Source organism: Aspergillus lucknowensis (genome assembly GCF_044049455.1).
Source record: "Aspergillus lucknowensis strain CBS 449.75 chromosome Unknown BJX67scaffold_38, whole genome shotgun sequence".
Taxonomy (NCBI): Eukaryota; Fungi; Ascomycota; class Eurotiomycetes; order Eurotiales; family Aspergillaceae; genus Aspergillus; species Aspergillus lucknowensis.
The window spans coordinates 157,363-168,999 of NW_027263582.1; the positions used below are offsets into that span (position 1 = coordinate 157,363).

The window sequence follows — 11,637 nt, forward strand, 5'->3', positions numbered from 1 at the left end:
CTTTTTCGGATTAGCGGCCAATCTGGAACAAAGATTTTTGCCTTGGGCACAGCGAGACAGGCCCAGGCCATCACGTCAAAAGAAGATTGTAGCTGTTACAGATATGGTCTATATAAGTCCTGGAGTATCCATTTAAAACAGATAATAGCCAGGTGGTTGTATATGTACATGGGTATATTGCTGATTTCGCTCTCTTCATTGGGTGCCAGTGCCAGTTGTCAAGGCATGGGAAGCCCAAAGAGAGGATCCACGGCTTTAGCCGTGTTTCTTTGATTCATCGTACCATCTCAATCGTAGTTCGGTTTATTGACCCCGTTGTTTGTCAACACCGGGTTGCCGGCTCTCTTTCTCGGGCGCTCGTACAACGGATTGTTTCGAGAAACCCAGCAATTCCCCAATGACGCCAGTCGGCTTGGGCACCGGGCACTCTCTTCCGGGTTTGGATAACAATTCGGCCTCCTCTTCTAGCTGTATAAATGTGGATACCTCCTCCTCAGTCGCCAATGGTGTTCGAGAGGGGGTATTGTCGTTTTGTGCCGCTGGCTCGACATCTTTCCGCCTCCTCCTTCGTATTCTCTGGACTTGTTGCCCATCGGGCGTCATAACCATTTCTGAATCGGCAAATGTGCGACGCGGAGCGGGGCAAGGAAAGACGTGAGGGATACCGACGACCACAAGGGATGCAAGTAAGGTCCCGGCGAAAAGGCCGGTTGTCGACCGCGACCGCGGATGGAGGTGCGGCGGCATCGCCGTACTGCCAGAATTATGCAATTGAAAATCGCGAATATGGGATTCGAATGGTTAAGCCGGCATTGGAGGGCCGGAGCTCTGCATGGTACAATCAATCAGTCACGACAATGGCATAAGGTTCAATTAGGGGAAGCACGTACAACCAAACAAGAGACAACCTTAGGTATGAAAGAGACAGGCTGATTAAACTATCCCCAAGAGAGGCATGGCTGGCTCGGTTGCAATGCAGATGTGAGGCGCCCAGGATCTTGACGGATGAAGCCGCAGTCGAAGAAGGCGCTGACGAGGAGAACTCGGCTTGGTCTTGGCGATCAGATCTAATCTTATCTGAACAATGGATGATTGGCCGGTGTTCCTTCCGCCCAGCAAGACGCGACTCTCTGCCTGAAATCCTGAGGCGCGAGCACATCCACTCTGCTGATCAGAGAATCTGCGGCGCCTCATTCGAAGGTACCCCATCTTTTATTTTTCAGAAACCTCCATTTGCTCCGAGGAGTCTATCGAGCGAGAAGAAAATGACCGTTCTGCCACCACACTCGTAGTGGAGCATTCTCTTCCTGTCCGGAGTCCAACCTCCCCGCTAGCTTCAACTTCGAGAGCTTAAGCCCTGACCCTTCGAAGGCCTTCCTTGCTACCCTCTGACTCGGTCATCGTCGTACTCCGTGAAATTAGCTTTTCCCTGCGCAAAGGGTCAATATGAGCGATCTCGATAGGTATCATCCAAGCCATATCCGTCATACGACCAGCTTGAGCTAACCTGCGTTTCCTTCAGGGCGATCGCCCAACTCCGCGCATGTCGTTTAATCCCCGAATCCCAAGTCCGCGAACTCTGCTACAAAGCGCGCGAGTTGCTTATAGAAGAAGGGAACGTGGTTTGCGTAGACGCACCCGTGACAGTATGTGGGGATATTCATGGCCAATTCCACGATCTGATGGAACTCTTCCGTGTTGGCGGGGATGTTCCGGACACAAACTACCTCTTCATGGGGGACTTCGTTGATCGTGGCTTTTATTCTTTGGAATCGTTCCTTCTCCTTCTCTGCTTAAAAGTCCGCTACCCCGATCGCATTACGCTGATTCGCGGCAATCATGAATCTCGGCAGATTACGACAGTCTACGGATTTTACGATGAGTGTATTCGCAAATATGGAAGCGCCAATGTCTGGAGGTATTGTTGTGAGGTCTTTGATTACCTCGCGCTGGGAGCCCTAGTCCTCGGAGCTAGTGCGGAGCTGGAGCCGACAGGACCAGTTTACAATGATACCGCCTTATCAACAAACGATGACAATGAACTCGAGACGGAGGTGTTGAATTCCAAGGGGGATGTTACAATGAGCACTTACAGGCCGAGGCAAAGAACCTCTCTAGACAATGGATCGGTATCACCCACAAGGGATCAGGTGCCACTGCGAACTGGTGCTCCCGGAACAGGCGCATCCGGCAGCGGGGCAGGAAGCTATGGTAGCCGGACAGGGGCAGTGCTCTGCGTCCACGGTGGTCTCTCTCCGCTCATCGACACGGTGGACAAAATCCGCCTCATCGACAGAAAACAAGAAGTCCCCCATGAAGGCGCCATGTGCGACCTTCTCTGGTCAGACCCCGACGAGATCGACGGCTGGGGCCTTAGTCCGCGCGGTGCGGGGTTCCTGTTCGGCGCCGACATCGTAAAACAATTCAACTACAAGAATGATCTATCCCTAATCGCCCGTGCTCATCAACTGGTCATGGAGGGCTACAAAGAGATGTTTGACGGCGGGATCGTCACCGTCTGGTCGGCCCCCAACTACTGTTATCGGTGCGGAAACGTGGCTGCCATCCTGGAACTTGGCGAGGACGCTAGCAATGGAGGCACAGTGACGAGGAGTAATGGCGATTACGGCCGGAGCAACGGTATTCTTAGCAGCGCTGTGGATAAACCGCCCTTGCGCAGCCCCGGGAGGAGGTACAGAGTCTTTGAAGCCGCCGCGCAGGATACAAGGGGTATGCCCGCGAAGAAGCCCGTCGCTGATTATTTCTTGGTGAGAAGTGCCCCGCTCATACACTGTTTGACCCTGGAAATTGCCCACGCTAACCTTTGCCATTCCCAGTGATACCACTACCTTCACCTCCCACTTCTTCTCCATTTTATATACCGGTGCAGGCGTCTTATCTCCTGTCTTCCCGTCCTCCTCTGGCAGCCCTTCCGGCCCTTCCTCTATCCCGCCTCTTTCTCCGTATCACCCCAATTACAGCATCTTCTCTCTCCTGCTCTGAATCCTCATTCTCTCCAGCGGCGATTTGAATTGAATTGATGACAACATTAGATATCGAGTCCGGTTTTTTTTTTTTTTTTTCTCCTCTACTTAGCTTGTTTCTTCAAGGAATGAATTGAGATGAGAGTGTCTCGCGGCGTCGGAGACCGTTTTATTTTCCTTCCGTTTACTAGGGTACGTCACGAGTATACATAAAAGTAAGTCCAGTAGGTTATTTGTTGAAAGGTTGTCAGCCAATCTAGATTAGAACTCCGGTCAAGACCTATCGTGCCTAATTGGGGATGTCCGTTCTATTAGGTAGGGATATAGGTATTGGTGCAAGGTCTTACGATGGTGTTAGTTATAGTCTCGGGCCGCAGTGGTGGCTTGCGCGTGTGTTTTATGGCTAAGCATAGGGGTCCAGCTACACTTGTATACAGAGGTGCTAATAATGTGTGTATGTCTCTGTATACGTATATCAGCCTGAATAAATTTCTTTGCTAGTATAGTAGCCTAGTGTAAAGTATTCGTGTTGTCTTCGCCTTGCAGGTTCCATTCAGCAGACACGAACACCTTCAACTCGCAGCTGACTTGGCAAGCATATATATATATGAATGAATGTCCTTCCAAAGGTTGTCTTCCACAGCTGCTGGTCAAAGCCTGTGCCTGATTTGCCCGCCCTGGTACGAATCACACAGCTGATGTTAGGCTTATGATTTTGTTATTCCAACAAAGTTTGACGAAAAAGCGCCTGTACTTGCACCCTTGGCCCATAACAAGCACGAGTACCAATTCTACCATGACGCCTGTAAAAACCAGCCTTACCTGACCCTTAATAAGCAACTAAGTTCCTTAGGATCATATGTTCGCCTTCCAACTACCGCAGCTAGCACGGCATATATGCATGGATGCCGCAACTAATCACTACCGTCCGAATAAGGCGGCGACGGCTCATTATTAACGGCATCCTCGTACGACAACAAGCCCGCTCCAGGCGGCACAAGCGTCGACTCCGAATCCATCCTCAGCCGCAACGCAACACCGAGTCTCTCCCGTAGAACATCCTCACCCGCCTGCGCAAGGTCTGCATAATGCTTCCCATCCCCATCACGGCCTTGGGACCTGTAGACAGCAGCAAGAGATCTCTGCGACTCGATTCTGTCGCGGTGCGCTTCGTCAAGGGCCTCCATGTCACGAGCTACGGCTCTTTCGAAGAGGATCTCGACGGGGCGATATTTGCTGTTCTGTACATCTTCCAGTGTCAGGCTGCCCAGTAGCTGGTCGGGAGAAGACTTTCGCTTCTGGGCAGAAAGTGTCCGGGTGGAGATTTCTAGGGCCTCTTCCATCCTCCCTGAGTTCCATAGCAGACTCACCAGCCGTTCCACCGTACGGAGTGTATAAGGGTTATCGACGCCTAGCTTCTTCTCCCGCCCTTCGAGTGTAGTGCGATAGAGCTCTTCCGCTTCGCGCACCTTTCCCCACCGGTCGCACAGAATTGCATAGTTCATTGTGGCTTTCAGGGTATCTGGGTGCAGCAAGCCGAGTACACGCGCCGACCGCTCGATGACATCGCGAAATGCGTCTTCGCCTTCTTCGTATCGGTGTAACTCGCGCAAATTAATCGCCATGAACATCTTGGTGGAGAGTGCAGTGGGGTGGTCGGCATGGAGCTTGGCGGCGACCTCTCGGCTGGCGTTCTCGTAGAGTGTGGTGGCCAGGTCATATCGAGCCTGTGCGCGGTATGTATTTGCCAAGTTCACCATACAGTGTAGAGCCTCGAGATGATTTGCGAGTCCTTCTCCTCGGTACGCGGCGAGGACCATATCGTACAGTTCAATTGCCTTCTCATGTTGACCCTGGTTGCGGTAGACTTGGGCGAGGAGCTCACGTGTATTGAGCACGTCGAGGTCATTCGGAGGTAGAAAGATTGCTTGTTGACGAAGAATATCATTGTAGATGGTGACCGACTCGTCATAACGCCCTTGTTTGAACAATGAGCGAGCGAGGTTCTTCAACATGCGTACTTTCGTTGCCTGATCAAACGCGGTATTCGAGCTCAATAGGTGGGTGATGGTCTCCTCAACGTCTACGTAGTGTCCTTGGAGGAGGAAGATCTCCGTGAGTTGTACCTGTGTGCGCCCAATCTCCGTGCTGTCCAGCTGGACCTTCGTTTCGGTGTTCAGGACATCCTTGCAGATCCGTTCGGCCTCCTCGTAACGCCCGTTGTCGGCGTAGAAAGTCGATATGACCTTCAAAGAGGTACGCAGCTCATGATACAAGGATCCATCCGCCCAGTCCATAGCGTATTTGGCTTGAAGTTCCAGACTGGCGTCGACATGGGATAGAGCTTGCAGACGGATCTTCAGGGGCCAATTGCAATAGTCGATGCCGGCCGCCTCAATGTAATGACGGAGAAGAAGAAGAGACTCGATGCAGTGTGCGCGACGTTTGCTTGCTGGGATTCTCAGCTGGATCCAGTCGCGTACGAGCGGGTGTAGAGAGAGTGTGCTGAATCCCGTGGAATCTACGTCATCGTCACCATCGCCAGGAGATCCACCGCTATAGCGTACAAGCGAGAGATCTGCGAGGAATACAACGGTATCCTGATATCCAAACTTGTCCCACTTGGGCCCGTCAGCGAAAGCATTTAGCCACGGCGGAATGGTTGCACCGGCTGCTTGCAGCCCCTCAAAGTACGCTTGAAACATCTCCATCCGAACATAAAGCGGACCGAAGAAGGCAAGAGTACTGAGGTAATCTGCTAGGGACTGCCCAATGGGACTGTGTCCCACTGCCTGGAGGAACGACATCTCCCAAGTGGTAAACACGCCGAGGGGCGTTTCATTCCCGTCGTCGCCGCCAAGCGACCTTTGGTATTCCCAGATACTTGGTACATCTTTGAGGATCTTCTCCTTTCGGTTCTTGTAGTGGTCGAGGAAGTCTTCGGGGCTGATCTTTCGTGACCTTATGTAGGCAGCGCTTTGGTCAATAGCGAGCGGCAGGTATCCGAGCATCTTCACAACGGCTCTTGATTGATTCAGGTTTGCGATGGTGCGAGGACAGCCCGTCCGTTCGAGGAGAAGCTCAACGGCGTCGGCTTCACTCATCCCCTCGACTGGAATCAGAGTCCCCAAGGGAGCGACATCCGCATGTCTTGTCGTCATGATAACAGCTCCGCTCGACAAATTGGGCGCGTACTCGAGGATATTCTTGACTCTCTGCGGCCAGTCGTAGTTATCAAACACCAGTAACCAATGGCCACCTTTCTTTTCAATGACAGTATGAACAAAGGTAACCTGCGCCTGGATGTTCGGGAAGCTGCGCTCTTCTCCAGAGAGCGCGAGGATATTCTTCGCAATCACGGCGAAGCTCCTCTGGACTGAGATCGTGGAGATACTATTTATCCACAAGATTGTCCTGAAATGCGAACGTGTTTTCTCGAGTCGACAGTATTCAACCGCAAGGCTTGTTTTGCCTTGCCCGCCCAAGCCAAGCAGGACGGCGACGTTTGTGTGTCCGCCTTGCGCTCTGACAACGCGGTCGATGGCCACCAGTGTCTTCTTGCGTCCGATAAATTTGGCCCGACCGAGTGAGGGGAGATGGTAGTAGGTCGGCGACGGAGGGGGCGGAGCTGCCTTGAGGGACGCCTGCGCGCCCAGGTACAACGTGAGCGTCGCCTTGTAGCTTTCGAGTTGCGCCTTGCACTCCTTTGCCTTGTCCTCTGCACCAACACTGCGCAGGGCTTTCAGAACTTTCGACGCAACCGAGTCGCCGCGCTCGGGGAGGACTTTTGTGAGGATTTGGTTGAGGGTTGTCAGGTTGCGAATGCACCCGGTCAGCAGTTGCTCCAGCCGCTGGTCGGGATTCACGGTGGGATCCTTCTGCAAGTTCTGGAAGAGCTCTGCCAGCAGAGGTATCTGCGTTGCTAAATCCTGGTATGTTGTTGGGACGTTTGAGGCCGATTTGCAATAGTTCTGGATACGAGATGACACGGCCAAGGCAAGAGTAAGGAACTGGACTGCTGTCCCCGCAATACTTGCAGCCGAAATCGGATCCATCACAGCGATTTCACCAAACTCTCCGGGAATCGCCTCACAGAAGGCTGTGTGGAACCATAATGGGCAGGAGTTGAAACTGCGAGTCCAGTCGGACGTCCATGTCTGGCCCTCTTAATGCAGACTGGACCAGAAGAGCCTCTCGCCCACACAGCCATTGCGGGTGTCGGCCAGAATTGTGACCGGGTTGACGCAGCATTCGCTTAGCAAAGACCCCTGTTGATGTCAGAGTGTTCTCCAAGACGGTTCCCCAAGACGGGGCCACAGGAGATTGTGGCTTCAAAAGCAGATGAGAGCGTGGCTCAGAAAATGTCACTTTCCAAGCTACGATCAGCCTTGGAACCCTAATCAGCTTTTTACCTCCAAACGAAGGTCTCAAAAGATGCGTTTTTCTTGATTCAAGGTTTACAATGCAAATATAGACAAATCTTGCTTTTCAACGTAGAATTACATTTTTTAAAAAATAAAAGAGGTGATCGCGGCCTGAAGACTGGGTCAGATTTGGGAGACTGGAATTTCAATCTCACGCCGAGCTGTTGTTCCATTCTGGTCCAACCCACGCTCACGTTCTGCTGGATGGCCCTCCAATAAGTCCATCCATCCTGATCGAAAGGGCAACAATTTTTCAGCCTCGTCCTCATCTCCCCGACAACCCTTGGCCACTGGAGCTCGGGTCACGCGGAGAGATGGTGGTGGGATACAAGCGGCTGACACAATTGGTGCAGATATCGCAAGCCACCCTCTGCATTGAGTCTCCTGCAGGATTTCCCCCGCAGGTCGGCGGTCATTGATAGACGGGTTCGTCTCCAGCCAATTCCGAGCCTCTCATTGCCAAGCAGTAAGCAAGGCCTGTGCCAGCACGATGATCTGGACGACCAGTCTGTTGATGTCAGTACCAAACCGAAAGTTGCCCTTCGAGAAGGGAAGCTGTCCTATCATTGAGCAAAAAACGGAACGGCTGTCTTATCGCAAATGTGACTGGTCAATAGCTCCTTCGTTTCAGCTTGAATGTTGGCCTTGCTCGATGGGGGGCTGTGCGCCATGACAGGAAGCATCGGGGCCTCCGCACACCCCAAATTCCCGTCAGTCAAGCAGATCCAACATGGAGCAGGAACCCTGTCGTCATTTTGCCAGTAACAAATTGAGAGAGACGTGAAAAGTTCTCAGCCCCGAATCGGGCGCTCAATGCAGCAATGTCACCCATCTTCACGATCCTCCATGGCGGCAGACCTCAGCTCCAGAGAGGCGATCAGGTTAAAAAGAACAGTCTCCTCCATCTTCCAACTTGCTACACTACCAAAGGAAGAGCTGCTTATTCCCAAATTGTCATATCCTGCACACCAATTGCGGCACAACAAGAATGGCAGAGCATTCAATGCCCCCAGGCTCAATAAAGAAGTTCTGGCCCAATGGTGCGAGCAAGGTCTACCGCGGCCACTCTGTGATCTGCCACCTGCCCGAGGGCTCCCCCCTCCGAGAAACGATCCAAGCGATCCACGAGGCACTCGCTGAGCTGGACTTCTCAGATACCGCGCTTCCAGGTGAGGCCCTGCTCCCTGAAACAAGCTGGCACATGACCGTCTTCATCGGTGTGCGCGACCTCGAGCGCGCTCCGAACGTCATGCCTGGTGACGGCTACGCCGAAGACATCAAACGCCAGTCGGGACTAACGGGCCCGTACGAGGAGTGGTTGGAGTATACGAGATCGGCCCTCCAAGACCTCCAGCTCGACGACACATCACAGCCGCCGTACCTTCTGGCGGTCCAGCGCGAGATACCCGAGATCAGGCATAGTGTTGCGCTGGCCTTGCAGCCGCTGCCGAATTCGGGGTCCTTGCTGGGCCTCCGGGAGAAGTTGTCGGAGGCGACGGGAATCAGGCACACGAACCATGACTCCTTCAAGTTTCACATCACCTTGGCCTATATGACGAGGGAGTTGAGCGAGGAGGAGGAGAGTATCGTTAGGGGTGTTGTGGAGGAGGCTCTTGCGGGTGCGCCTGAGGCGGTTGAGTTCAATGAAGTGAACCTGTGTTCATTCCAAAACATGCAGGCGTTCAATGTTGAGGTTCCGTTGGCGAACGCGGATGCGGAAGACGACCATTAGGATGAGGATGACGACGAAGAAAGTGACATTGCCCCGGGTTCCCATCGCTCCTTCCACGGCTAGTACTCGCTCAATCCTGTCCACGAGCAAGGGACGGCGCTTGTCTAGGGTGATTAAAAAACACAATTTGGAATAGGACTGTTCCAACTTGCGGGGGCAGTGTCGCCGTTCTGCCAAGGCATCTATGAGACCGGTGGGCTCTTTATAATGGATCTCCCATAGAGTTGCAGTCTCGTCAGACTTCTTGGAAGGCCCCAGTAAATATATGTCTAAGGGACAAACGACTGGAACCCCGCCCAAGGCCTGGCAAAGTAGCAATCGTGAGTGGACTTTATCCATAGTTGGCTCCGTGCCAACCACAAGTTGGAACTATGAGACATAACGTTGTTTCTCTTCAAGAGAGGATCACCTACCAATATCCCTCAATCCAGCCTGGCTCTGACGCGATATACTGCATTTGCGCAACTGTTGCGGAGAGAATTGCCTGCTCCTTGTACGTGTCCAGCCTTGATATGGGCTGCATAGTAGACGTTCCAACCAATCACATCAGGCGTGTATCACCCGCCGCTAAACATGAACCTCAGCTGCAGGGAAAGTTTCTCCTCACCATCCACCATCCACCCTTTTTTAACTTTAAACTATGGTTGCCGACTTTAACGTCTACTGTGCCCTATGCTCTTGCTGCCTCAACAACTGCTGCGACACAGGATCTGCTAGTCCGCGCCATCTGACGATCCGGCGCGCACGCGTCGCAAGAAGGACGTATTCCAGACGTATCGGCGAGCTCTACTACGAAACCGACGACGAGTCGGAAGAAGAGAAGGCAAACCGATTAGAAAGTCTGCCGTGGCTGCGCGAGGCAGCGGAAGCGGATGACGGCCTGGATACGCTCTCTGTCGCGGACGACAAAGATGACCACACCTATGATCCCCACGTTGTGACCGGGTGGAATCTGGACTGGCTGGGCGATATCGTTGCGGTGGGGATTGAGAATCGGGGGTCGGGGCCGAGGGTGTATTTCCTGACCAAGTGTTGGTACGACGACCGCGTGAGTGCTCAGTCTCAGCTTCGCTGTTGTCTCAGGTAGACAATACTAACTAGTATATCTGTCAGAATGTAGTATACACGACCCATGACTATAGGACGGTCCATCCAACCCTATTAAGCGGCACTATGCTAATAGCGCGATAAGCAGACCTCGACTATTCGGAAGAGGAATCTCGATATTTTGCGTAAGCGTTCCCTATATATATTCCACGACTCTCACTCACCTGTATCGTCTACAGCTATGGTGTCTCTGACTTGCCTGACCCCCCAATCTTCCCGATGCACCAGGCATGTCTGGAAGTTCTGAGTCGGGCTATTTTTGGCCGTGTGGATGTGGATAGAGTCCAGAAAAACATCCTTTACGAAGTGATGCATGAATTATCCGACTTCTGCCGGCTAGATCTCGACTATGGAGACATCACAGGTGCGGACCAGGATTGGCAATGCGTTCCTGGGGAAGAAGTACGGACTCTGAGTGTGCTAGCGTAAGATATATTTTCTAACTGGCACGGACTAGTATTCCGTAATTTGCCCGACAGACCCGATTGATCTGGCCGAACAGCTTCGCACCGACTACTCAATCAGCCCACCCAAGGCCCAGACACGATTAGACCTTAGCGACAAGGTCATCAGAGACCCATTCAGGAACCTTCCCTATGACATAACATATCACATTCTCCAATATCTACCCGGAGAATCAATCCTGGCACTGAACAAGGCATCCGGGGCAATATTCATGCGAACATCGAATGATTCGTTTTGGAAACGGCGCCTGTCTCAGGATATGCCCTGGCTCTGGGAGCTGCAAAATTATCTTGCGAAGCATCAAGATGAGGCCCTCGACTATAAGGCTTTGTATATGTGGCTCAATAAGCGGACGAAACCGATGTATGCTATGGACGGTCCGTTCATGGGGGCGGCTAATCGCAGGCGCATCTGGGGTGCTTGTGTGGAACTTGCCCACCAATATCATAAACGCCTACGCGCCTCGGATAATGGGGTAGGTGCCCTCAACTGAGTTATATCCCCCTGGCGACTTACGAACCCCCCGTGTACCGGGGTGCCTGTCTTCCCATGTTATTGAACTGCCATTATTAATTCTCAGCAGTAGTAGCCAAGCACACGCCTCTGGTCTATTATATCATTTAATATGCAAAGCCCTTGATTAGGCCGAATATATATCTCTGTCAAAATCATCAGTTGAGGTGTTTTACAGCGATGGTGGTTGCGGCGGCCTCAGGTACCTGTGTGAGGGCTTACTTCGAACGGCTAGACTCCGTTTTTGCTATGCTACCTGCTGAGAACACCCTAGACGCTTTGCATTCCATACACAGAGGCTGCGCTGATTTCAGGTGATCACTAAAGAAAGGCAATATTTATTTTCGCGATATCTCAAGTTTGAACATTTTCCGAGAGATTACCTTAGAGTTATACATACCTAACTACTAGT

At 52.3% G+C, this 11,637-nt stretch overlaps 5 protein-coding genes across 5 annotated transcripts; 3 read left to right on the forward strand and 2 right to left on the reverse strand.

Moving 5' to 3' along the window:
- Positions 1-61: 61 nt before the first annotated feature.
- BJX67DRAFT_360581 (uncharacterized protein) lies at positions 62-1,004 on the reverse strand. Its single transcript, XM_071029786.1, has one exon. The coding sequence runs from the start codon at positions 745-747 to the stop codon at positions 304-306; it is 444 nt and encodes a 147-aa protein (XP_070883671.1). The 5' UTR covers positions 748-1,004; the 3' UTR covers positions 62-303.
- A 324-nt stretch (positions 1,005-1,328) lies between these two features.
- Positions 1,329-3,156, forward strand: BJX67DRAFT_201513 (serine/threonine-protein phosphatase). The gene is made up of 3 exons (XM_071025470.1): positions 1,329-1,463; positions 1,523-2,768; positions 2,838-3,156. The coding sequence occupies exons 1-3, from the start codon at positions 1,447-1,449 to the stop codon at positions 2,838-2,840; spliced, it is 1,266 nt and encodes a 421-aa protein (XP_070883672.1). The 5' UTR covers positions 1,329-1,446; the 3' UTR covers positions 2,841-3,156.
- A 361-nt stretch (positions 3,157-3,517) lies between these two features.
- On the reverse strand, positions 3,518-7,097 carry BJX67DRAFT_389729 (uncharacterized protein; the record flags this gene model as incomplete). Its single annotated transcript, XM_071034543.1, has 2 exons — positions 3,518-7,016; positions 7,078-7,097. 2 exons carry the CDS (start codon positions 7,095-7,097, stop codon positions 3,899-3,901), a joined length of 3,138 nt encoding a protein of 1,045 aa, XP_070883673.1. The 3' UTR covers positions 3,518-3,898.
- A 1,333-nt stretch (positions 7,098-8,430) lies between these two features.
- Positions 8,431-9,192, forward strand: BJX67DRAFT_360585 (uncharacterized protein). Its single transcript, XM_071029787.1, has one exon. It carries the CDS (start codon positions 8,610-8,612, stop codon positions 9,138-9,140), a length of 531 nt encoding a protein of 176 aa, XP_070883674.1. The 5' UTR covers positions 8,431-8,609; the 3' UTR covers positions 9,141-9,192.
- Positions 9,193-9,666: 474 nt separating this feature from the next.
- Positions 9,667-11,604, forward strand: BJX67DRAFT_360590 (uncharacterized protein). Its single transcript, XM_071029788.1, has 5 exons — positions 9,667-10,188; positions 10,254-10,281; positions 10,336-10,372; positions 10,427-10,649; positions 10,705-11,604. Exons 1-5 carry the CDS (start codon positions 9,781-9,783, stop codon positions 11,203-11,205), a joined length of 1,197 nt encoding a protein of 398 aa, XP_070883675.1. The 5' UTR covers positions 9,667-9,780; the 3' UTR covers positions 11,206-11,604.
- The last annotated feature ends 33 nt before the right edge of the window (positions 11,605-11,637 follow it).